At 56.3% G+C, this 25,424-nt stretch overlaps 3 protein-coding genes across 3 annotated transcripts in view; 2 read left to right on the top strand and 1 right to left on the bottom strand.

Annotated features, from left to right (window-relative positions):
- Positions 1–16,813, top strand: part of SULT2B1 (sulfotransferase family 2B member 1) — an 18,177-nt gene extending 1,364 nt beyond the window's left edge. The window contains exons 4-11 of the mRNA XM_049787554.1: positions 1,036–1,089; positions 7,058–7,250; positions 9,144–9,342; positions 10,683–10,891; positions 12,023–12,149; positions 13,226–13,320; positions 15,150–15,330; positions 16,636–16,813. Of these exons, the coding sequence (XP_049643511.1) occupies positions 1,036–1,089; positions 7,058–7,250; positions 9,144–9,342; positions 10,683–10,891; positions 12,023–12,149; positions 13,226–13,320; positions 15,150–15,330; positions 16,636–16,796 (1,219 nt within the window). The 3' untranslated portion in view covers positions 16,797–16,813. The remainder of the gene's footprint in view (positions 1–1,035; positions 1,090–7,057; positions 7,251–9,143; positions 9,343–10,682; positions 10,892–12,022; positions 12,150–13,225; positions 13,321–15,149; positions 15,331–16,635) is intronic.
- A 1,520-nt stretch (positions 16,814–18,333) lies between these two features.
- Positions 18,334–24,630, bottom strand: FAM83E (family with sequence similarity 83 member E). The gene is made up of 5 exons (XM_049787555.1): positions 24,163–24,630; positions 22,636–22,803; positions 22,368–22,492; positions 19,701–20,139; positions 18,334–18,579 (listed from the first exon to the last, which is right to left on the bottom strand). The coding sequence occupies exons 1-5, from the start codon at positions 24,628–24,630 to the stop codon at positions 18,334–18,336; spliced, it is 1,446 nt and encodes a 481-aa protein (XP_049643512.1).
- On the top strand, positions 20,827–21,198 carry SPACA4 (sperm acrosome associated 4). The gene has a single exon (XM_049786521.1). It carries the CDS (start codon positions 20,827–20,829, stop codon positions 21,196–21,198), a length of 372 nt encoding a protein of 123 aa, XP_049642478.1.
- Positions 24,631–25,424: the final 794 nt, after the last annotated feature.

Consider the following 25,424-nt stretch of genomic DNA (forward strand, 5'->3'; position numbering starts at 1 on the left):
CGTACTTCAGCTGCTTTGGCCCAGGGAAGGTCGGGTGGTTTGGGCTTTTCTTTTGGCTTTGGGGAAGCCACACCCGGAAAGTATGTGGAGTCATAACTGGGGGAGTCATTCTCAGTGGTTTTCGAGGTGACTGTCCTGAGCCAGGAAAATGGCCTCAGATTATTATTTACATCTCTCTCTCTCTGTATTTGGGCCACACCTAGCTCAGAACTTACTCCAGGCTCTGCACTAGGAATCATTCCTGGCAGGCTTGGGGGACCCTATGGGATGCTGGGGATTGAACCCGGATTTTCCACTTGCAAGGCAGATGCCCTCCCTGCTATCCTATCGCTCTGGTTCCTTTCTATTTATTTATTTTTTTTGTTTGTTTTGGGTTTCACACAGTGATGCTCAGGGATTACTGCAGGCTATGCGCTCAGAAATCGCTCCTGGCCCAGGGGACCATATGGGATGCCAGGGATCGAACCCAGATTCATCCTGGGCAGCCACGTGCAAGGCAAACGCCCTACTGCTGTGCTATCTCTCCGGCCCCTCCGGTCCTTATTTTTGAGCAATTTTTAAATAGTTAGGTGTTGGTTGGGGTCAGTGGTTGGAATCCTGGCATCCCATATGGTCCCCCAAGCCTGCCAGGAGTGATTTCTGAGCGTAGAACCAAGAGGAACCCCTGAGCACTCCCGGGTGTGACTCAAAAACCAAAAATAAAATAAAATAAAATAAAATAATTAAGAGTTGGACTTGGTGGCCTTCACGGATCTGGATCTGGGTTAGAAGGAGAAGGGAAGGACTGCCTATGTCTAGGAGTAAATGATTGATTACAAGAAGAGAGAAAGACAGAGACAAACAGAGAAACACAAGTCTGTAGCATGAAGCAAGGAGGAAACCCTCCAACACTGCCAGGTATGAACCCTAGTTCTTCTTTTTAAAAAAATGCTGCTTTTGCCCCTACCTCCTTCCTGGAAGCCACACAGCCCCAGGAGGACCCGGAGAACCGGGCCAGGAGGGTGGCTCAGTGGGTGGAGTCTGTGCCCTCCCCAGTGACCCCAAGTTCAGGCCCCACCTGCTGGTGGCTCACGCGCTGGGTGGTGTCAGGTAGGCAGGTGAGAGTGTGGGAGAGGGCGGTGCAGCCGCCCTACGTAGGACTGAGTCAGGGCGTGCACCACTGACCCCCCTCTTTTGAGCCCGTGTCCTTTGGGGTGTGGGCAAGGGAGGGACGGGGCAAAGAATGGCAGTAATTGTCAGCTTCCGCCGCTGCCACTGTCCAGGGCTGAGCAAGGTTGCTTCTGGAACCTTCTAACAAATGAGAAAGACAGGGATGGCGTTGACTCAGGGCACCCTGATCATTTTTAGGTTATTGGGGGTGGGGGGGAGGTGAGGCCAGTCTGGGTGGTGTCCAGGCTTTGTTCTGGGCTCTATGCTCAGGAGCAACCCCTGGTGGCCATCAGGGGTTCCTACATGGTGCAGGGGATTTGAACATGGTTGGGTGTACGTGTAACTGCTAAATGCCTGAGCACAGAGACCCCCACAACAATGCCTGTGACCCCTCAAGTATCACTGGGATGGCCCCCAGCAATGCGCAGGGTTCGGTCAGTGACCCGGATAAAGTCGATTTTCCCATGGTCATGACCTGGGGGTGGAGTTAGGTATTGGCAGCAGCATCTCTGGGTCTGATAAATAATTGACCCTGTAAATAAACATCACCTCATCGCCAGACTGATGAACCAAATTGTGTTTTGTTTTGTTTTATTTTTGTCATGCCAGAAATTAAACACCGGGAAGCTACGCATTTTACTTATTTTGTGCAACAGCCCAGGGCTGCCAGGGCCCCGTTTTGTAAAGTTCTCAGGGGGCCCATGGGGCCCAGCTGCTGGATGGGGCCAAGAGTCCACCTAGGGATGCCAATATGTGGGCCTGGGGCAGAGAGAAAAGAGAGAAACCAACTGTATTTTTTTTTGGGGGGGGGGAGACATACTCGGTGACTCTCAGGAGTTACTCCTGGCTATGCACTCAGAAATCGCTCCTGGCTTGGGGGACCATATGGGACTCCAGGAAATCAAACCGCTGTCTGTCCTTGGTTAACACAGGCAAGGCAGATGACTTACTGCTTGCGCCACCTCTCCAGTCCCCAAGTGTCTGTTTTATTCCTCCTGGTGTCCGAGGCCTGTCCCCACTGCCTGGGGATGAGAGAGAGAGAGAGAGAGAGAGAGAGAGAGAGAGAGAGAGAGAGAGAGAGAGAGAGAGAGAGAGAGAGAGAGAGAGAGAGAGAGAGAGAGAGAGAGAGAGAGAGAGAGAGAGAGAGAGAGAGAGAGAGAGAGAGAGAGAGAGAGAGAGAGAGAGAGAGAGAGAGAGAGAGAGAGAGAGAGAGATGCATTTTTTTTGGATCACACCCAGCAACTTCAGGGGTTACTCCTGGCTCTACGCTCAGAAATTGCTCCTGGCAGGCTCGGGAGACCATATGGGATGCCAGGATTTCAACCACTGTCCCTCTGCATGCAAGGCAGACAACTTACCTGCATGCTATCTCTCCGGCCCATGATGCTTTATTTTTGGCCCCCCATGAACTAGCAGGCACTGCTCTGGTCAATATTGTGGACCCCCCAAACATTCCAAGTTTTTTCTTTTTTCTTTTTTGGTTTTTGGTTTTTGGGCCACACTTGGAGGTGCTCAGGCTCTGCGCTCAGAAATAGCTCCTGGCAGGCTTAGGGGACCCTGTGAGATGCCAGGAATTGAACTGGGATCGTCCTGGGTTGGCCATGTGCAAGGCAAACACCCTACCGCTGTTCTTTCTCTCCTCTGGCTCCAAGTTTTTCCTTTTATATCAGCATGGCAGGGCCATGTCCAACAGTCATTGCAGTGGGGATATCCAAGAAGCGTATCCAAGTCCAACTAACTCAATTTTGATTTATCTTTATTGTTTTGTTTTTGGGGCCACACCTGGCAATACTCAGAGGTTCCTCCTGGCTCTGCACTCAGGAATCTCTCTTAGCGATACTCATATGGGACGCCAGGGATCGAACCCAGATTGGTTGTCTGCAAAGCAAACACCCTCCCAGCTGTGCTATCACTAAAGCATCTTGCCTTACCTTGTTGTTGTTGTTGTTGTTGTTGCTGTTTTGGGTCACACCTGGCAGCTCTCAGGGGTTCCTCCTGGCTCTAGGCTCAGAAATCGCTCCTGGCAGGATTGGGGGACCCTATGGGATTCTGGGATTGGAACCACCGTTCTTCTGCATGCCAGGCAAACGCCCTACCTCCATGCTATCTCTCTGGCCCTTTTTGTTTTTTAAAAGGAATTTGTTTGACCTTGAATAGCGTGCTTTGACCTTGTAAACAGATCGCAGCTGGGGATGGTACAGATAAATACGTTGCATGCCAAAATGGTATTTTCTCTTCCTTGTGATTCTGAGTAATGTTTTCTGTGCTCTCTGGACTTGAACTGTAAGAATTAGAGGTCGAGGAGGAGACAGACTAAATAAACGGATCAGGTTCCAGACCCCCAAATTACGGGGTTCCCCAGCACAGTCAGGAGCAGGCCTCAAACACAGAGCCAGGCATAGCCCCGAGCACCACAGAGTATGGGCCTGCAACAAAGCCAAGATAAACAATAATAAGAATGATGAAAATAATAAGGTAGATGATACATAGAACATACAGAGTAATAGCTATCTATTTATCAGCCGACTTATAGATAACAGCTGCCCCGACAGGTAATTATAACATGTTTGTTTTTATTTTATTAATTGGTATTTTATTATGTTATTATTGTTATTATTGTTTTGGTTTGGGAGACATACCCAGAAGTGATCAGGGGTTCCTCCTGGCTCTGTGCTCAGATATCACTCCTGGCAGGCTCGGTGGACCCTATGGGATGCCGGGAATCGTGACCCTGGTCGGTCACGTGTAATGCAAACGCCCTCCCCGCTGTGCTATCTATCACTCTAACCCCATAAATCCACATTTTGGAGCAGAGTAAGCTTTAGCCATGGGATCAGGTCAATAACAGGAAGAAAAACCTGATTTTACATACAGTTGACTCCAGTTCCATCCTGGCACCCCATAGGGTCCCCCACCAAAGCATTGCCAGTTCACAGACCCAGAAATAGCCCCTGAGTACCCCCAGGTTCCGTCCAAACACTTCCTCCCCTCCAAAAAAAAATGTGGCGCCTGGGGCAAGCCACCCCCCTCCAGTGTTGCAAAATACTTCATTCATTTTGTACCTTTTTTATTTGTTTTGTTTTGGGGTCACTCAAAGTGTATCGCTCAGGATCGCCTTCGGTGGTGGTGAGAAATCCTGAGGTGCCAGGGCTAACCCAAGGCTCCCACCTGTGCCCCAAGGAGCTCTCCCAGCCCGCCGTCGCCCCCCCCCCCATTTTTATTTACTCAGCTGTGCCCACTAGAGAGAGTTCTGCAAGGAACGCACAGTTAGGCGCCAGAATCGGCCTGCTTCCTCTCACCCCAAAGCTGCAAAAAGGGGAGCATTTTTTCCATTCTTTATTCTTTTTTATTGAGTCCCCATGAGGTACAGAATGAAAGGGCCGTTGACGGTTGAGTTTGTGTCATAATGTGGCACCATCCGCCCCTGAACTTATTTCCTGCCATAAATGTCTCCACTTTCCCTCTCATGGCAATAAAACCTGCTAGGATGGGGATGTGTGTGTGTGTGTGTGTGTGTGTGTGTGTGTGTGTGTGTGTGTGTGTGTCTGAGAGAGAGACAGAGACAGAGACAGAGAGACACAGAGACACAGACACAGAGACAGAAAGAGAATACCAGAGAACATGACTTTCATCCCCAGCACACCATAGGGGAATGTGTGTGTGTGTGTGTGTGTGTGTGTGTGTGAGAGAGAGAGAGAGAGAGAGAGAGAGAGAGAGAGAGAGAGAGAGAGAAAGACAGAGAGACAGAGAGACAGAGAGAGACAGAGAGAGAGACACAGAGACTGAGACAGAAAGAGAATACCAGAGAACATGACTTTCATCCCCAGCACACCATAGGGTCCCCTGAGCCCTGCCAGGAATGATCCCTGAGCACTGTGGGGTGTGCCTCCCCTAAAACAAAACAAAATTAAAATTTTTTCTTTTTTTTCTTTTTTTGGTTTTTGGGCCAGACCCAGTGGGGCTCAGGGGTTACTCCTGGCTCTGCACTCAGAAGTCACTCTGGTTTTTTTTTATTTGTTTTGTTTTGTTTTGGGCCACACCCGTTTGACGCTCAGGGGTTACTCCTGGCTAAGCGCTCAGAAATTGCCCCTGGCTTCGGGGGACCATATGGGATGCCGGGGATCGAACTGCGGTCCTTCCTTGGCTAGCGCTTGCAAGCTAGTCCTTCCTTACCTATAGCGCCACCTCGCCGGTCCCTCAGAAGTCACTCTGGCAGGCTTGGAGGACTATAAGATAACGGGGATTGGGGCCGGAGAGATATCATGGAGGTAAGGCATTTGCCTTTCATGCAGTATGTCGTTGGTTCGAATCCCAGCATTCCATAGGGTCCCCCCCCCCCCCCGAGCCTGCCAGGAGAGATTTCTGAGCATAGAGCCAGAAGTAACCCCTGAGTGCTGCCAGGTGTGACCCCCCCCAAAAAAAAATGATACCAGGGATTGAACCCAGGTCTATCCCAGGTCAGAGGCATGCAAGGCAAATGCCCTACCGCTATGTTATCACTTGACCTCAAAACATCTTTGTTGTTGTTGTTGTTTTTGGGTCACACCTGGCATCGCTCAGGCATTACTCCTGGCTCCATGCTCAGAAATCGCTCCTGGCAGGCACAGGGATTCAAACCACCATCCTTCTGCATGCAAGGCAAATGCCCTACCTCCATGCTATCTCTCCGGCCCCGCCAGAAGTGATTCTTTTTTTTTTTTTTTTTTTTTGGTTTTTGGGCCACACCTGTTTGATGCTCAGGGGTTACTCCTGGCTATGAGCTCAGAGGTCGCTCCTGGCTTGGGGGGACCATATGGGACGCCGGGGGATCGAACCGTGGTCCATCCTACACTAGCGCTTGCAAGGCAGACACCTTACCTATAGCGCCACCTTCCCGGCCCCTCAGAAGTGATTATTAAGTGTAGACCCAGGAGTAACCCCAGAGCACTGCCAGGTGTAGCCCCCAAACAACTCCTCCAATTTTTTGTTCCAAAAAACGAATTTCAGGGCTTCCTCTTAAATCAATAACAGTTTGATTAAAATAAAGCATGGGGCCTCCAGATTCCATCCTTCATATTCTCCTCCCCCGGGGCCTCCAGATGGGGGGTCGAGGCTGAACCCCCACACTGCAGGAGCTTCACAGAGGGGGAGGAAGAGAAAAGTCACAAAGCCAGGGAGGGAGAACAGCCTGGAGGCCCAAGCCAGGACAAGGGCAGTGCCCGCAGGCTGTGCGCCCAAGCGTGGGGTTGCCGGAACTCACAGGCCTGGGCATTGGGAACAGAATGGTGGGTTGGGGGCCAGGGGGGCCTTTAAGTGTTTTGGCAACCCAGGACCACTGGGGGCCCCGGACCTTCCGAGTTCTTCCTCCCACCCACATGCCATCTCCCACATATCTGAGCTGTCGTGTCCGTTTGGTTGGTTTCTTTGTTCTGCTGTTGTAGTTTGGGGGGTCCATACCTGGTAGTGTTCAGGGGTTACTCCTGGCTCTATGCTCAGAGGACCCTATGGGATGTCGAGCATCGAACCTGGGTCGCCTTCCCCGCTATGCTGTCCTCTTGGGAGCAGCCCTTAGTATGGAGTGTCCATCAGGGGTACCGCCCCCCACTTTCCCTGGGGGGAACTAGTGTCTGAGGCCAAGGAGGTCAAAGCAGAGGACAGATCTTGTGCTATAGCACATAGAGTTCTGTTGTGTGGGGCCCCAGACTTTTGGGGGTGCTACTCCGAGGAAGAGACAGGGTGAGAATCCAGGGGCTGCGTGGAAGGGAGAGGTAGGGACAGATGGTGCAAGCAAGAGTTCTGGGGTCTGCAGGCCAGGAACTTCTAGAATCTTCTAGAACCTTCTAGACCCTTTTAGAATTTTCTAGAAGGCCCAGGGTGAGGTCCTGGGCCCTTTTGCGGCTACAGCTCTGTGCTTGCTTCTTCTGCCCAGGTCCCTAAGGCAGCTTCTCTATCCCTGTCTCTTGTATCTCTCAGTCCCCAGTCTAGGCCATGGGGTGGCCGTGGGCATGGAAAGTTCTCGATGCAGAACTTTCTGGACATCACCTGGAGGCCAGACTGAAGCAGCCAGCCGGGGAGAGGAGGTCGAAGCCCCTGTGCTGGCCTGGGGGTGGGGACCCAGCCAAGTGGGTCAGAGGGGTGCAGAGAGATGTCCAGGGTCCTGGGGGCTGTGGCAGGAGGGTGGGCCATAGGGTGCAGGGCCAGGAGGCCCAGATTATAGTTCTGCCTGCACCATCAGACCACCTCGGTGTCCCTGGGCCCAGTCGGACGGGGGAGGAACCCACTATCCACTACTGGACTGTGAGGAGCCCAACAGTAAAGATGGGGACCCCTCCAGGGGGCTTGGGGAACCTTTCGAGGACGGGGGAGAGATTCTCCGGATTCTCCGGAGCAGGAGAAAGATATAAAAAGCAAAGGCTCTTGGGTTTCCCTGGTCTTTAACCCTTCACTCCTTCATTCAGATCATCCTTCCATCCTTCGTACACTCAACTCTTCATTCCGCCATTCCTTCATGCTCTCACCCCGTGACTCATTCATGACTTCCTTCACTCCTCGCGCACATGCACCTTTATTCATTCATAAATTCATTCCCTCATCTACACCTTCATTCATTCACACGTCCAACCCTTCACTTATTCATGCTTCATTCACTGATTGCCACCTCCACTCGTGCCTTCCTCCTCCCTCCTTTCTTCCTGCCTTCTTCCTTCCTTCCTTCGTTCCTTCGTTCCTTCCTTTCTCCTTCCTTCCCTTTTCCCTTCCTTCTTCCTTCTCTCTCTCCTTTCCTTCCTTCCTTCCTTCCCTTTCCCCTTCCTTCTTCCTTCTCTCCTCTCCTTCCTTCCTCCCTCCCTCCTTCCCTCCTCCTTCTTCCTTCCTTCCTTCCTTCCTTCCTTCCTTCCTTCCTTCCTTCCTTCCTTCCTTCCTTCCTTCCTTCTTCCTTCCTTCCTTCCTTCCTTCCTTCCTTCCTTCCTTCCTTCCTTCCTTCCTTCCTTCCTTCCTTCCATCCATCCATCCATCCATCCAATACTGGTCACACCACCAAATCCTCTTGCCTCTCTCTCTCTCTCCCCCTCTCCTCCCTCTCTCTCTCCTCTCTTCCCTCTCTCCTCCCTCTCTTCTCCCTCCCTCCTCTCTCCCTCCTCTCTCTTCTCCTCTCTCCTCTCCTCTCTCTTCTCCCCTCTCCTCTCCCCTCTCCTCTTTTCTTCCCTCTCCTCTCCCATCCCCCTCCTCCTCCCCTCCCCCTCCCCTCTCTCCCTCCCTCCCCTTGCCAGGCAAGGGTGGTTCTTGGTTCTATTTTTATTTTGGGGGGCCACACCCAGTGATGCTCAGGGCCAACTCCTGGCTCTGCATTCAGGGATCACTCCTGGCGGTGCTGGGAAATCTCCACTCTGGTCTGGGTCGGGCAAGTGGGCTCTGTCGCAGGGAGGGAGGTGGACCAGGCACCTGGGTCAACTCGGTTGTTCCACTGTTTGGGGGCCACACCTGTGAGCATTCCACAGAAGTGCTCCCTGGAGTGACTCACATGGAAGTGCTCCCTGCGAGTGCTCCGCATGGGTCCCCACTTGAGAGCGCCACAGGAGTGCTCCCTGTGAGTGCTCTGAGCGTGCTCAGGAATTACTCCTGGGCAGTGCTCTGGGGATCATGCCCAGAGGACGTCTGACATAGTGGAGAGCCAAACAGGCCTCAGGTCTTGTACGAATCCTATGCTCCAGCCCCCAGAGCTCTCTCTCTCTGCACCCCTATGTCCCATCGGTGAAATGGTGCCTTCGCTTTGCGTCTTACTTTTGCGTGTCCAGGCAGGTGGTGGGTGAAGGCGGGAACAACAGGAAATGCTCCCTGCCCTGGCTGCTGTGTGGCTTGAAGCAAGTCACTCGACCTCTCTGTGCATGGCCCCCTTTGCTCTGAAATGGGACCCCTCACCTCCAGGTTCCGTTCGGGGTGCTGTGGGCTGAGGGGAGGACCTTAAGGAGGGGGAGTTCCCTGCCAGGGGATGGGGGCTCTCCCTCCTTCTTCCGCAGGCTGGGGGAAGCAAGATTTGGGGGGCTACTCCGGGGCTCATGGCTCCTCTGCTCAGCTTGCAGATGACGGGCGAGTACTTCTGGTACAAGGGCATCCCCATCCCCACCGGCCTCTACTCCCCGGAGAGTGTCAGCTTCGCCGAGAACACGCAGGACGTGAGGGACGATGACATCTTCATCATCACGTACCCCAAGTCAGGTGAGCACTGGGGGCGGGGGCACGTGAGTATGTGTGGAGCACAGAGCCAGAAATGAGCCCTGAGCACAGAGTTAGGAGTAATCCCTAAGGGGCCAGAGCAGTGGTGCAAGTGGTAGGATGTCTGCCTTGCAAGCACTAACCTAGGACGGACCGCGGTTCGATCCCCTGGTGTCCCATATGGTCCCCCAAGCCAAGAGCAATTTCTAAGAGCAGAGCCAAGAGTAGCAAGCCCTGGGGCCAGGAAGGTGGCGCTAGAGGTAAGGTGTCTGCCTTGCAAGCACTAACCTAGGACGGACCGCCGTTCAATCTCCCGGTGTCCCATATGGTCCCCAGGAGCGATTTCTGAGTGCAGAGCCAGGAGTATTCCTGAGTTATCGAATGTGGCCCAAAAACAAAAATAAAAACAAACAAACAAACAAAAGAGTAATCCCCGAGCATCACCGATGTGGCCTCCAAACCAATCAGCCAGTCACCCACAGCAAACGCAGCCCCTCCAAGGATCACTACTGTGACTGTGTGGTGGGGGTCACAGTTGAGCTTTCTGGTTCTTGGGGTCCTGCCAGGTCCCATGCCTCATCTGACCACAGGACCTTTGAGTCTCCCACACTCCAGGGATGCATCTGGAAAGGGGCAGAGAGGACTCTGCCTCCTCTGTGTCTTTTAGGCTTTGTTTTATTCTGGGGGGCTCAGGGGTCACTCCTGCCTCTGTGCTCAGAAATTGCTCCTGGCAGGCTTGAGGACTTTATGGGATGCCGGGGATCGAACTCAGGTTCTTCCTAGGTTGGCAGTGTGGAAGGCAAATGCCCTACTGCTGTGCTATCTCTCCAGCCCCAAATTTTAATTTTTTTTTTTGAAAAGTACACGATGGGTCGGGGCCGGAGAGATAGCATTGAGATTAGGCATTTGCCTTGCATGCAGAAGGTCAGTGGTTCGAATCCCGGCATCCCATATGGTCCCCGAGCCTGCCAGGAACGATTTCTGAGCGTAGAGCAAGGAGAAACCCTGGGCATTGTCAGGTGTGACCCAAAAACAAAACAAAACAAAAACAAAAGTACAGGATGGGTTGAGGGATGTGGGGGAGTTTCAGGTGCTGGATCCGCACCCCCAGGAAAGAGGACACTCACACCCAGCACCCCAGGAGAGTGGGAGGAACTTGGGGCCACGGGGCCAACCATGTGTCTCTCCCAGCTAGAGACTGGGGAGTGGCTCCCTGGACTTGCTCAGGGGAAAATGCCACAGAGTTGGACTTCTTTCTGTGCCTCAGTTTCCCCTATCTGCTGACCCCATCTGGCTTTCATGAGCACCTACTTCACCGCCCAATTTTGACCCCCCTCCTTCAGGCACCCATTGGATGATCGAGATCCTCAGCCTGATCCTGAAGGACGGGGACCCTGCCTGGATCCGCTCGGTGCCCATCTGGAACCGGGCGCCCTGGTGCGAGGTCATTCAGAGCGGGTACAAGTACGAGGACATGCCCAGCCCCCGGATGCTGAGCTCCCACCTGCCCGTGCAACTCTTCACCAAGGCCTTCTTCCAGTCCAAGGCCAAGGCATGTGGGGGCAGGGGTGCGGGGTGCAGGGTTGGGGAGAGGTATGGATAGGGGTGGGCCAGATGGTGGAGGAAGGAAGGAAGGAAGGAAGGAAGGAAGGAAGGAAGGAAGGAAGGAAGGAAGGAAGGAAGGAAGGAAGGAAGGAAGGAAGGAAGGAAGGGAGGGAGGGAGGGAGGGAGGGAGGGAGGGAGGGAGGGAGGGAGGGAGGGAGGAAGGAAGGAAGGAAGGAAGGAAGGAAAGGAGTGAGGGAGGGAGGGAGGGAGGAAGATAAAGATGGAAGGAAGGAGAAAAGAAGAAACGAAGGAGGGGTGGGAAGGAGGAAAGTTTCAGTCACTTTTACTAAGCATCTACTACATCTAGTCTGGCTCTAGAATCAACATACAGAAATGCCAGTCCCCAGGGCCGGAGCGGTGACACAGGCAGTAAGGCATTTGCCTTGCACACGCTAACCTAGAACGGACTCTGGTTCGATCCCCCCACCCCCGTTGGCATCCCATATGGTTCCCCACAAGCCAGGGGAGATTTCTGAGCGAACAGCCAGGAGTAACCCCTGAGCGTCACTGGGTGTGGCCCCAAAACCAAAAAAAGAGACCAGAGAGATAGCATGGAGGTAGTGTGTTCGCCTTGCATGCAGAAGGACAGTGGTTCGAATCCCAGCATCCCATATGGTCCCCTGAGCCTGCCAGGAGCGATTTCTGAGCGTAGAGCCAGGAGGAACCCCTGAGCACTGCCAGGTGACCCAAAAACCAAAATAAATAAATATAAAATAAAATTGCTGAATGAATGGGCACTATATAGTGGGGGACTCAAACATGTAGCCCCGAGATTGTGGGATGGACCCTCAGGGCTACCTAGAAGTGGGGAAGCCAGGAAGGAGGCTGGGGTGGAGGGGGTGGCCTGGGAAGGAGAGACCAGCTTGTTTGTTCTGAGCCTCTATACTTCCCACGTTGATCAAGTACATCCTGAACCCCACATCATTTTCGAAGCCAAAATATCCTGCTCTGGGAAATGGATGTGTGTCGCTGAATCCTTCCAACTGCAGGGCCAGGAGAGCAGGCATCTGGGGCGTGCGGCCCCACAAGTGTGTTCCATGTCGAGGGCCACAGTCTCACATCTTCTCCCACCCCACAGGCGATCTATTTGGGGAGGGACCCACGGGACGTGCTGGTTTCGCTCTATCACTACTACAAAATTGCCGGGCACTTGAAGGATCCTGGCAGCCCCGACCAGTTCCTGCAGAATTTCCTCAAGGGCGAAGGTGAGCACAGGGGAGGAGGAGGAGGCCAGGAGGAGGGGGGGGGGGGGAGGTTCGATCCCCAATGTCCCATAAGGTCCCCCAAGCCAGGAGCAATTTCTGAGCACAGAGCCAGGAGTAACCCCTGAGTGTCACTGGATGTGCCCGAAAAATTAAAAAACAAAGAGAGAGGGCCCGGAGAGATAGCACAGCGGCGTTTGCCTTGCAAGCAGCTGATCCAGGACCAAAGGTGGTTGGTTCAAATCCCGGTGTCCCATATGGTCCCCTGTGCCTGCCAGGAGCTATTTCTGAGCAGACAGCCAGAGTAACCCCTGAGCACTGCCGGATGTGGCCCAAAAACCAAAAAAAAAAAAAAAAACAAAAAACAAAACAAAAAAAAAAAACAAAGAGAGAAACACACACAGTAGCAGAGAGAGACAAAGAGAGACAGAGACGGAGGGGGAGGGAGAGAGATATAAAGAGGGAGAAAGAAAGGAGAGAGACTAAGAGAGGTAGAGGAAAAAAAGGAGAAATAGATGGGAGAGATGGGGCCGGAGAGATAACACAGCGGTAGGGCGTTTGCTTTGTATGGGGCTGACCCAGGAGAGATGTGAGTTCGATCCCCAGCATCCCATAACCTGCCAGTAGCGATTTCTGAGCCAGGAGGAACCCCCAAGGGCTGACAGGTGTGACCCAAAAAAAAAAAAAAAAAAACAAAGAGGTGGAGAAAGGTTCAGAAAGAGAAGCACAGAGTCATCACATACGGAAGATGGGGGCACTTGCTTGGCACGTGGGAAGCAGGGGTTTGATCCCCAGCATCCCGTGGGGTTCTCTGAGCACCACCAGGAGTGATACCTGAGCACAGAGCCGGGAGTCTGCCCTCAGCACTACCATGTTTTGCAAGAGAAACATAGACAGAAAGACAGAGACAGAAACAGAGAAATGGAGTAGGAGGCAGGACAGACAGACACAGGTCACCAGAGGCCAGACGATCGAAATCAGAGCCCAGGACATGGTGTGAGGGTTGCCCGGGGGCCAGGCTGGGTTCTGGGGTGCCTGGACCCCCTGCCGCCCTCACCCCACCCGCTCTCTGCCCGCAGTGCAGTTCGGCTCCTGGTTTGATCACATCAAGGGCTGGATCCGGATGAAAGGCAAAGAGAACTTCCTGCTTCTCACCTACGAGGAACTGAAACAGGTGAGACACCCCCACCGTCCCCCACCCCATCCCCAGCTCCAGGCCCAGTGCCTGATGATCTCCCCAGCTGCCAGTACAGGGCCCCTGGCTTGGGCTCAGTCCTGGGAGGTGGAGCCAAGGTTAAGTCCATCAGCCACAAGGCCAATGTGCTGGGGGCCAGGGAAAGGGATTTCATGCCCTCATGCTGGGTTGTGAGAGAGAAAGAGACAGAGAAACAGAGACAGAGAGACAGCGAGAGCGAGGAGACAGAGAGACAGAGAGAGAGAGCCAGGGAAAAGGATTTCGTGTCCTCATGCTGGGTGGGAGAGAGAGGAGAGAGACAGAGAGAGACAGAGACAGAGAGAGACAGAGAGAGAGACAGAGAGAAGCCTTCCTGGAGGGATTCCTGGAAGAAGAGACAAAGGGCTGTCAGTTTTTGCCCTACTGGGAAGAGGAAGTGGAGGAGGGGGACCCAGTAGATGGAGCCAGCCCCAGGAGTCCCGGTTTTAGGTACACCAGGAAGGGCCTCCCCCCAACACCCCCAGAAAACTGTTGCCAAAACGTCCAGGAAAGGCAGCCCCTCCCCCTGTCTTGCAAAACCCATAACTGGGCCAGGAGGCCGGGCGGGCCTCTGGCCTGTCCCCATGTGAGAGCAGGTGCCCGCGGCCTCCCATTTCTGGGACAGGCAGGTGGCTCTGGAAGATGAAGGGCCGGGGAGTTAGGAAACCCAGAATAACCTGGAAATTGGGGCTGCCAGGCAGGGCGCTCTGTGACCCCGAGATGCGTCTTTCCCTCTGGGGTGCTGGGCACAGAATGACTCTCCCGGGGGGGGGGGGGGGGCCCTGTGGGTGGTGCTACAGAGATCAGGACAAGCCTTGTCTTGAGCTGCCTCTGACAGGGGGTGGGGGAACCAGGGAGGGAAGCCAAGAAAAGGGGTGTCAGGACACTGGGGTGTCCTAGGGAGGATAGCAGAGATGGGATAGCCTGGGGGGGTCACAGGGACCATGGGGAGGGGTGGGTAGTGTCTTCAGGGGGATTAGTCTCCTCTCTATCTTCCAGAAGGTCATGCTCTTGGGCTGACCTTTGCCCCATGTAACCTCTGACCCCACCCTCCCTTCCCAAACCTTGACTGTGGCCACCCCCGGTACCAGATCCGGTGCCCGAGCAGAGCCAGGAACCTTCCCTGGGCACCACCAGGCACGTCCCAAAGCCTGGGGGCCAGGAGATAGGACAAAGGTTAGGGTACAGCCAAAGTGAGGTCCCCGAACCCCAGGGTGTCCTGAGTATCTACAGGAGCAGCCTCAGGGCCAGCACCCCAGGGTCAGTGACCCCAAATGTCAGGGCCAACAGCATAGCATGGCTCTTGGTACTGAGCTGCCCAGCCCAGTCGGCCGAGACCTGCCACTGGGGTCCCCTGGGCCTCTTGAGCACCCCAATAAACACTGAGTAGGGCACTAGCCTTGCACACAGCTGACCCATTCTGTTCCTGGCCTCTCAGAGGGTCCCCTGAGCCCAGCAGGAGTGATTCCTGAGTACTGAGCCAGGAGTCACTCTTGAGCGCCACCAGCTGTGGCTTCCAAACAAACAAGTCTAAAATAGCAGTGCTGGGGTCTCGGTAGCACAGCAGGGAGGGCATTTGCCTTGGACACAGCCAATCTGGGTTCGATCCCCGGCTTCCCATACAGTCCCTGAGCCTGCCAGGAGTGATTCTTGAAAAGATTCTTGAAAAAAGAGAGAAGAAAAGATTGAGCTGACCTCAGTTGGTAGTTGGGAAACTGAGGCCGAGGCAGCCTCCGGGGGCCAGTCCCAAACGCTGACATCCATCGTCTGTTCCCCCTCTGGTCCCCCAGGACCTGCGAGGCTCTGTGCTTCGAATCTGCGAGTTCCTCGGGCGGCCGCTGAGCGACGAGGCTCTGAGCTCCGTGATGGAGCACTCGGCCTTCGGGGCCATGAAGGACAACAGCATGTCCAACTTCTCCTTGCTGCCCCGCAGCCTGATTGACCAGAGCCACGGCAACTTCCTCCGGAAAGGTGGGTGTCAGGGACCCCGCTGGGGCGGCCGCTGGCTTGTTTCCCTGGCAGAAATGGGGTGCGTCAGAATCTGTCCTTCAGGGGTCACTGTGCGCCTGGTCCACTGGGCCTGAGCTGGCAGAGAGCCCCCAAATCCTACCTGCATCAGTATCACCCAAGAGCTCCAATAGGGCTATTTGGGGTCCCCTTCAGAGTCTTTTTTTTTTTTCCGGCCACACCCATTTGATGCTCAGGGGTTACTCCTGGCTAAGCGCTCAGAAATTGCCCCTGGCTTGGGGGACCATATGGGATGCCGGGGGATCGAACCGTGGTCCTTTCCTTGGCTAGCAAGGCAGACATCTTACCTCTAGCGCCACCTCGCCGGCCCCCCCTTCAGAGTCTTGGGTTGAGGCCGGAGAGGTAGCACAGCAGTAGGGTCTTTGCCTTGCACATGGCCGACTCAGGACGGACCTGGGTTCGATTGTCAACATCCCATATGATCCTCTGAGCCTGCCAGGAGCGACTTCTGAGTGCAGAGCCAGGAGTAATCCTTGAGGATAGCTGGGTGACCCAAAACCCAAAGGGAGAAAAACAAAAAAAGCGAACCTTGGTGCCTGGAGGGATAGCACAGCAGTAGGGCGTTTGCCTTGCATGCTGCCAACCTAGGACAGACCTGGGTTTGATCCCCAACATCCCATGTGGTCCCCCGAGCCTGCCAGGAGCGATTTCTCAGTGCAGAGCCAGGAGTAACCCCTGAGCACTGCCGGGTGTGGCCCAAATACAAACAAAAAATGTCAGCCCTGAGCACAGAGTCAAGAGAGTGAGCCCTGAGTACCTCTACTGTGGCCCACACCCCTAAACAAACCCCCAAACAGCTCATATCCCAAGTATCTGATGGGAACAGCCGGACCTGCCTGTTTCTTTCAACCTGCTATCAAACCCACCAGCCCTCCTCCCTCTGACTTTCCACCCTGGAATACAGGGGGGGGGGGCTTATGGTTATATTGGGGGGGGGCCCAGATTCAGATCTGGCAGGAGGGAGCTCAGGGTCCCCCTTTCTGCCAGTGACAGACCCAGTGGGTCCAATGGGATGCAGCTGGACTGGGGGGGAGCAGGATAGGAAATTCCACCTGGGAAAGTTGGGGGGACCAAGCCGGAGTGAGTTCTAAGGTGGAGGGTGGGATAAAGTGGCCTCCCAGATCAGACCAGGCAGAGGCTGGAGATGGGATGGAGGTTGCAGGGCTGCGGGATCCTGGGTTTGGGGTGAGAGGGTGCAGGGATTCGGGGTGCAGGGTCCGGTGCTCAAAGCCCCCCACATCCCTGCAGGTGTCTGCGGGGACTGGAAGAACCACTTCACCGTGGCGCAGAGCGAAGCCTTCAACAAGGTCTACCGCGAGCAGATGCGGGGGCTGCCCCGCTTCCCCTGGGACGAGGCCTCCGAAGACGACCCCAGCCCCGAGCAGGCTCCGGGGTCCCCGCACCCGTGACCCCCAGAATAAATGCTCTTCGCCAGGCCCCGGCTCCTCGGCTGCGTTCCCGGCGAGAGGCCGGCAGGGGGCGCGCGAGGGCGGTCGGCAGGGGACTTGCAGGGCAGCGGGAGGCCGGCAGGGGGCGCGCGCGCGAGGCAACAGCGGGGCCTGGGGTTCAACCCAGAATTCCCAGAATTCCCCCCCACACACACACACCCATGGGGTCCAGGCCCTGCCCTGTTGACTCAGAACCACAACCACACCCGGGGCACAGATGCTGCAGGGCTGGGCTGGCCCTTCTGTGCCAGCTGGGGTGCTGTGTTCTGGGGTGTCGGCTTGGAAGGGTTGTGGGAATGGATTTGGGGTCCCCAATCTTTTGGGAGGTTTGCAAAGGGTGTCTGGATCTCCAAGTTTGAGGGAGGAAGGCCTGGGGCTCGCTCTTGAGTTTCCCTGCAAGCCAGGAATGTCCTAAAGGGGAGATAACAGTGGGGAGCATGCTTGCTTGCATGTGGCTGGAACAGGGTCCCCCTTACTCTCCAGCCCCATCAGGAGGAATCCTTGATGAGCACAGTGCCAAGAGTCAGTGCTGAGCCCCACACCCCACCTCCTGACATGGGATCCAAGAAAACCACCATGGAAACCCCAAACCCAAAGTGGGTGAAACTTCCGGGAGTGGAGGGAAGAGACTGGGACGGACCAGGTCAGCCTGGGGTGCAATAAAGGGGTGGCTTTGTTTGTTCGTTTAGGGAAGGAAGATTGGGGCCCCAGAGATAGTACAGCGGGGCCAGGCACTGGCCTTGAACACAGCTGACTTTGCTCCCAGTTCCAACACCACTGAGCCCCTGAGTGCAGAGCCAGAGGTCAGCCTTGAACACAGAGCCAAGGAGTGAATCCTGAGCACAGAGCCAGGAGTCAGGCCTGAGCACAGCTGAGTGTGGTTCAAACACTAAAAACAAGTAAATGAAGTGTGTGTGTGTGTGTGTGTGTGTGTGTGTGTGTGTGTGTGTGTAAGAGCACAGACTTGCATGTGGTGACCTGGGTTCGATCCCCAGCACTAAAACAAACCAACAACATCCAACACAAAGGCCAGCACTGGGCAACGAACCCACACACCCTGGCAGGAAGGTGCTTTATTGTAAGATGACCCCAGACCCGGAAGTGCTCTCGGTAGCGCCAGCCAGTAGTCCAGAGTCCCACCTGCCCATGGGGGCTTCCTGACCTCTACCCCCCTACCCACCGTGAACCCCCTACCTCTGCTAAAGGATGGGGCTCTATGCTCATCCACTACTCCCAAGCAGTGGGATGGAAAACTGCCTTCTTTGGTTCCCAAAAAATCAATCCCAGCTAGCCAGGACCCCCCAAAAAAAGCCCCCCCCATGTCAAATGACCATGCCAAAGGTAACCTGGCAGGTCTCCAGGACACAGCCCTAAGGCCTAGACGGAGTTTGGGGACAAAGATCGTTCGGCCTGGCAGCCTCAATGCAGGGTGGCCTTGGTCAAGGCCATTGGGCGAGGGTGTGGTGTTTAGGCCCCCCCACAGTCTGGGCCTGTTCCCTCAGGGCCGTGCCCCATATGCTGCCAGTGGGGCCCTGTCTGGCTGTTTTGGGTTCTTGGGGTAGGGAAGCTTGTAGGTTGGCTCCTCCCCAAACCATCTGCGCGTAGGGGGCAGGTAGTGGAGGTGTCGAGCAGCCGACAGAGTCAACAGGCGGGGCTCCGGCTCGATCCGGGGGATCCCACCAGCACCCCGATGCCTCATGAGGGCCCTGGCTGGGGTATCTTTGGAGTCCCAGGACATCTTGGGCTGCAGAGGGGAAAGAAAAGGAGTTGAGGAAGCCGGAGCCATCGCACAGTGGGGAAGGTGTTTGCTCTGCATGCTGACGATGTGGGTTCGAACCCTGGCATCCCAGATGGTCCCCGGAACGTCCCAGGAGTGATCCCTGAGTGTAAAACCAGTAACTCCTGCACACTGCCAAGTGTGGCCCCAAATAAAAAAAAAAGTAGGTGAGGAAATTGCTGGGCAGTGTGTGTGTGGGGGGGTGAAATAGGCAGGTGATAGACTCTGGCATGAGGGGGAGGAAACCCCAGACCCGCAGTGTCCCCCATGTCCCCCAACAAACACACTATCAGGCCAGGGAGGAGCAGGAAAAAGTGGGAGGTTGTCTGGGAAAGCAAATATTTGACAAGGGAGGGGATACAGGACGAGAGCGGACCTTGTTCTCTTCACCTCCATTTTTTTTTTCCCTTGGGCCAGGGACAGAGGCCAGGGTTTCCCCCTGCACAGAAAGGGGAAACCGAGGCTGGTGGGGGTGATGGGGCTGGAAGGTTAGGACAGGGGGAGGGCAGTGTCTTGCATGCATTTGCTTGAATTTGATCCCCAGCATCCTATGGGGTCCCCTGAGTCCACCAGGAGGGACCCCTGAGCACCACCAGGTGTGGCCCAAAAACAAAACAAAAGAAACAAAAAGGCAAACCAAAAAAGCTCTTGTTTAGCTTCCTGGGTGAAGAGGCTTTGGGGCTCAGCCCCTCCCCACCTCTCTCTCTCTCTCTCTCTCTCTCTCTCTCTCTCTCTCCTCTCTCTCTCTCTCTCCCTCTCTCTCTCTCTCCCTCCCTCCCTCCCTCCCTCCCTCCCTCCCTCCATCTCTCTCTCTCTCTCTCTCCCTCTCCCCCTCTCCCCTCTCCCCCCCTCTCTCACATACACACACACACACACACACACACACACACACACACACACACACACACACACACACACACACACACCTGGACCTGACCTCAGAGGTGCTGGGGACCCCCCAGGTCCCATATGCCAATGCTTAGGAGACCTGAGGCCATGTTGGGGGATGGAACCAGGGTCAGTTGGTACAAGAGTAGGCCTCCCCCGTCCCTGTCCTGCCCTGCCTGGACCCCTTGAACCAAGCTCACCTCAGTGCTGGTACTGTCACCATCGCTGGACCCCGACAGCTGGGACATGCGGCTGAGGTCCCAGAGAGAGCGGCTGGGTCGGGCTGGGCCCCCGCTGGTAGCCTGAGCTCGCTGCATGCTCCGAAGAATGTCACTAAGTGCTGGCTTGGGGGGCCCTGGGACCTTGGGGGGTTCCCTCTCCAGCCGGCAAGCAGCCAGGCGCTGAGCCAGTGAGATGTCGGGTGTCACAGCACAGCGGCGGGCCACGCGGTGTGGGCTAGGTGTGGGTGGCCGCTGGCTCCCCAGGGTGCCAAGCAAGGGACTCGGGGTGACTGCTGCTGGCGGGAGCGGCCCCGATGTGGCGTACAGGGTCCGGAACTCTTCGCTGAAGGCAGATGCGATCTCCCCCGTGAGCAGCGTCACCAGGCCTCGATGCAGGCGGGAGTCACTCCAGGTGAAGCTGGGGGGACACAGGGCCAGCTCAGCCCCAGCACCCCCAAGCCCTGTCCCTGTCCCAACCAGACAGCCGGGCTCCTACAATGAAGGCTCTTGAGTTAGGGGCCAGAGAGATAGCTCAGTGGGTAGGGTGTTTGCCTTGCGCGTGGTCCGCCTGGGTTCGATCCTTGGCATCCCACAGGGTCCCCTGAGCATCGCCAGAAGTGATTTCTGAGCACCTCCAGATATGACCCCAAACCAAAACAAAAATCTTGGGGTGCTCTCCAGCACCCACTTCTCAAGGCCAGGAGGCAGCTGTGCATGGCCTCCGCTTCCCCCAGCCTGTCCTCCTGATTATGATGCCCCTCCCCCACCTGTGACCTCACCCCCAGCATGGCCAGTGTATGGGGGGGCCTCCAAGAGGTCTGTGAGGTCACCCCATTCCACTCCCTGAGCCCTGTGGTTGGCCAGTGCCCACTCACTGGTTCCTGTCCCCCGGGGAAGTCAGGACCCCACCCCCACACCTTGGACCTGAGACAGGGGTGAGGGGGGTCTCGGGTGCTGGTTCGTGGGGGTGGGGGACAGTGGAGCTCCAGGAACTCGTGGACGCTGGCCCTAGGAGGCAGCATCGGGTGCTCCCCACAACCCCCTTCGGAGCCATCTGCAGCCTAGCCCGAGCCAGGAGCCTGGCTGGAACCCCGAAGCGGCCACCATGGTGGCCGGGTGGCTGCCACTCCTGCTTGTCGTGTTGTGCCCGGCCGGTGCCCATGCCTCCAAGGAGTGTATTTTCTGTGAGCTGACCGACTCGACCCATTGCCCGGGCGTCGTCATGCACTGCGGGGACGACGAACAGTGCCACACGGGAATCGGCTTGGCGCCCGGCTTGGGCCGCATCATAGACAAAGGCTGCGTGGAGTCCGTCATGTGCGGCCACACGGAGCCCGTCAGCTACATGGGTGTTACCTACAGCCTCACCAGGGACTGCTGCTACGGCAACCTGTGTAACGGGGCCCCCCGTGCCCGCCCCCCACCTTTCAGGCTGGACTTCCTGCTGCCGACCTTGCTGCTCTATTGGTGGTTGTAAAGCACACGTCGGGGGCAGCCCAGGGCCGGGAGCTGGTCTCCCCACGATGGACCAGCAGGATGGGCCTGGACAACCTGGTGGGCCTCGGATCTCCGTCCATTCCAGCACCGCAAGCCGGCAGCCACGCAAGCCAGCAGCCATGCAGAGGCAGGCCCAAACTGGTCACGACGTGGCCTTGCGTCTGTCCCTCACTGCCTTTTTGAAAGACGCCCACAGGACCCTGACAGTCACTAGGCATTGATTTGGGGGCAGGGGGGAATGCTTTGGTTACTATTATTATTTTTGTTTACCCCAAGGAATAAACAAGAGCTAATGTTCTCAGACAGAGCCCAACTCAGGTTACATGCGAAGGCCCAGCACGTGGCTTCCTGCCAGGCCTAGAAGGCTGGTTCTGTTCTCTCCTGCAACCCTGGATCTGTGAGAGACAGAGATAGAGACAGAGACAGACAGAGAGAAGGCGCACACAGGGGCACAACGCAGCACAATGCTGTGCTGGCCTTGCACAAAATCAACCCTGTTTAGATCCCTGGCACCCCATAGGGTCCTCCAAGCCCCACCTAGAGTGACCCCTACACACACACACACACACACACACACACACACAGGATCACCCAGGAATGTGCTAGAAAGATCAGTGCTCAGGGTTGAAATCATAGTATGCCAGGAAGGGCATTTGCCTTGTATGCGGCCAACCGGGATTCGATCCCCGGCATCCCACAAGAGTCCCTCTCCAGCACCGCCATAAGTGATTTTGGAGCACAGAGCCTGACTTAACCCCTGAGTGCTGCCGGGTGTAGCCCCAAAAACCAAACAGGCCTTGAAGACAGCTTCACCATCTACAAAAGTAGTCTCCTTATGAGTGAGTGAGAGAGAGAGAGAGACAGACAGACAGACAGACAGACAGACAGACAGACAGACAGACAGACAGCGAGAGAACACACGCACAGGGGCACAATGCTGGCCTTGCACAGAATCAACCCTGTTTCGATCCCTGGCACCCCAAAAGGTCTCCTAAACCCCTCCCGGAGTGACCCCTAAGTACACAGCCAGGACTGATGCCGTGGTGCTCCAGCCCCAACATGGGGCCGACCCTGCTTCTCCCGTCCACAGGCACCTCGAGGCTCTGTCTCGGGGTGTCCGGGCCCTTGCAGACCAGGGTCCGGGCTTACCTGTAGGAGCCGGTGATGACCTTCTCTTCGTCCAGCAGCACGAACTTCTCCCGCACGCTGCCCCTCACCTGCCGGCGCTGGCGGCTCTGAAAGCTGCAACCTCGCACCACTCGGACGTCCAGGTTCTGGGGGCCCAGACGGGTGACCTCGGTCTCCCCAAAATCCCCAGGGACAGCTTCTTGGACTTGGCCCAAACCCCGTGGCAGTCTTTCTCCCTGCACCCCGAGGACCAAGTGTGGGCCCTTGGGGACCTGGGGTGCAGACCTACCTCTGTGGCACGGGGGTTCACCCCCAGGTGCTGCGCCAGCTCCAGAAAGGCGGGGAGCTGCTGGCAGTCCAGAAGCACGTAGACAGGCACCCAGCGGCTGGTCGCCATGTCCACCAAGTCGAACAGCAGGTCGGGGTCCGTGAAGACGTCCATGACCACAGCCACCAGCTGTCGGGATGTGGGGGCACTGGGGTGAGAGCAGGGCTCCAGGACACCCACAAGGTGGGCACCCCTGGTAGGGGCTAGGAGATGGGATTTTTTAAATTTATTGATTGATTGGCTATTGGGCCACACCCAGCGGTGCTCAGTGGTCACTCCTGGCTCTGCACTCAGAAATCGCCCCTGGCAGGCTGGGGGACCATATGGGATGCTGGGGATTGAACCCAGGTCATCCTGGGTTGGCCTAATGCAAGGCAAACGCCCTACCGTTGTGCTATCTCTCCGGCCCTGGAGATGGGATTTGAAGGGCCTGGCCTCCGTGGGTGTTTATGGGGACTTGGGGTCACCTCCTTTTGCCACATTGCTTGGCTTATAGATGAGCAGAAAGGTGGGCCTCCCCTCCCTGGCCCAGACTGTGTCTTGTACCCCCAAACTCTCATTAGTCATCTCTGCCCTGAGGACAACCCAGAGTCCTGTGTTTGTGCAGGTCAAGCAGTGAGGTGGTGAAACCCCCACCCCAGACTCATTAACCAGAAGGTTCTTTTTGTTTTGTTTTGGGGCTACACCCAGTGGTGCTCAGTGGTTACTCCTGGCTCTGTGCTCAGAAATCACTCCTGGCAGGCTTGGGAAACTATAGGATGCCAGGGATCAAACTTGAGCCCATCCCTGGTTGTCGGCTTGCAAGGCAAACAAACACCCTACCACTGTGCTATCACTTTAGCCCCAACCAGAAGTTTTGTTTTTTTTGTGGGGGGGCCAGACCCGGTGACGCTCAGGGGTTACTCCTGGCTATGTGCTCAGAAATCTCTCCTGGCTTGGGGGACCATATAGGACGCCAGGGAATCAAACCTCTTTCAGTCCCAGGTCAGCCTGTGCAAAGCAAACACCCGACTGCTTGCTCCACCGCTCCGGCCCCCAAATCATAAGTTTCTAATTATTGTTCAGTGGCCAGAGTCATAGCACAGCTGGGAGGGCGTTTGCCTTTCATGCAGCCGACCCAAGTTCGATCCCAGGCATCCTTCAGTGTTCCCCAAGCCTGCCGCCAGGAGTGCTTTCTGAGCAATGAGCCTCGGAGTGTGGCCCAAAAACAATCGCTGTTCAGGGAGAGCTGCCTATGCCTCAGTTTCCCCAGCTGCTCAATGGCTGCCCTTCCTGGAAGGCCTGTGAGGGTACATGGGTCAGGTCTTTATGAGCAGGGACCAGAATCTGAACCAGGGCTGGGAGGAAGGAGCAGGAGACAGTTTGGAGGTGACAGGCTCAAGGACAGCAAGTGTTGGGGAGAGGAAAGGGACCCCCGTATCTCAGAGGGGGACGCCACATGGAGCCTGGGTGGTGGGGCGGGGACCCCTAGACCCCTAGATTGGGTACCTTGCATGCCGCGCGGATTTCCCGTCGCACCATCTCCTTAAGGGGGGGCTGGCCATCGGCAGGGGGCTGCGTATACAGCTGGGCCCTGGTGATGCCTTTCCAGCCACCAGGTTCCGGCCAGCCCAGCCGCAGTGTGGGCGGTGGCTCCTCCGACTGGCCAGGCCAGTAGGTGAGACTGTCCCGGTCGGCGTCTTCGGCCTTGGCCTCAACGGCTAGGGCTCCCTCAGCACTGCAGCCGGGCTCAGTGCTGGCTGAACCCCAGTTCTCGGAGGCAGCGGCTAGGCCCTGGAGCTCGGCCCCACTCAGGAAGGGCCGCAGCCCCTCACGCTGCACACAAGCCTGGAAGGCCTCGGAGCCCTCACTCAGCAGCACCTCGAGTGCCAGCCGCTGGCCCTCGGAGTACAATGCAGGCAGCACCCCCAAATCAGGCCCCGCTTCCTCCAGCGCCGCCAGCTGCGACAAGGCCATCAGGACACCCCAAGGCTGGACCCTCTGTGGTTTCTATGCGGCCATTGAAGGCCAGCACCCAACACCTTCACTTGGGGTCACCAGAACTGTTCACAAGAGCCGCTGCCTGCCACCACTCAGTCCCACACTTTTGCAACCTGTGTGGGGTTCAGCCCGAGCTCTCTTGCAGTTGCACCTCCTGGGCTCTCATCTTGATGAGACCCCAGAACCCCCAATCCACTGGCCACAAGACTCCACAGCAGAGTGGCGGGAGCTTCAGATCCTATCAGGCCAAGTAGTCACTATGGAGGTTGCAGCGCCCCAAAACTCCACACAGCAGGCAGAGGTCAGCAATGTTGTCTGGGCTTCCACCGGGCACAAGAGGCCAAAGCAGGATTGAGTCTGGCCCTGCCAGGCACAGGAGGGCACCCCTGGAATCTGGGCACCCCCACTCAGCAGGGGAGGAATGCTCTTAAGGGCTGCAGCAGGCACTTGGCCCTTCCCGGCCGTGGGGCCCCAAGGACTGTCTCGCTTCAGGCCTCAGTGTGTGGAGTGTTGTGCTAGAGAAGCAGCTGGGTCGGGAGGCCCCAGATTCCAGGCCCCCCCACCCACGTTGCCCCAGGTCCTAAATCCTGTGACCCCTTCCTGGCAGTTTACTTCTTCCTGGTCCGGCCCAACCTCCCTCCCAATCCCTTTGGGGTTCCTGACCCAGCCTGGGGCTTGTGGGCCTGACCCCCACAAACCAACTCTCCAGGCTGCTGACCAGCCCTGTGAAGGACTGCTTAAAGTCAGGGTTCTCTTCCCCAGCCCCCACT

This window comes from Suncus etruscus, chromosome 14 (genome assembly GCF_024139225.1).
Source record: "Suncus etruscus isolate mSunEtr1 chromosome 14, mSunEtr1.pri.cur, whole genome shotgun sequence".
Lineage (NCBI taxonomy): Eukaryota > Metazoa > Chordata > Mammalia > Eulipotyphla > Soricidae > Suncus > Suncus etruscus.

What these genes read in the sequence shown, in the direction of transcription:
- SPACA4 (XM_049786521.1), top strand. Translation starts at nt 20,827, where the DNA reads ATGGTGGCCGGGTGGCTGCCACTCCTGCTTGTCGTGTTGTGCCCGGCC.
- FAM83E (XM_049787555.1), bottom strand. Translation starts at nt 24,630, where the DNA reads ATGGCCTTGTCGCAGCTGGCGGCGCTGGAGGAAGCGGGGCCTGATTTG. An exon ending in TGAACCCCCGTGCCACAGAG is followed by an intron (nt 22,493 to 22,635) that starts GTAGGTCTGCAC and finishes CTGGGCCCCCAG; the next exon opens with AACCTGGACGTCCGAGTGGT. An exon ending in GTGACAGTACCAGCACTGAG is followed by an intron (nt 18,580 to 19,700) that starts GTGAGCTTGGTT and finishes TCCCCTCTGCAG; the next exon opens with CCCAAGATGTCCTGGGACTC.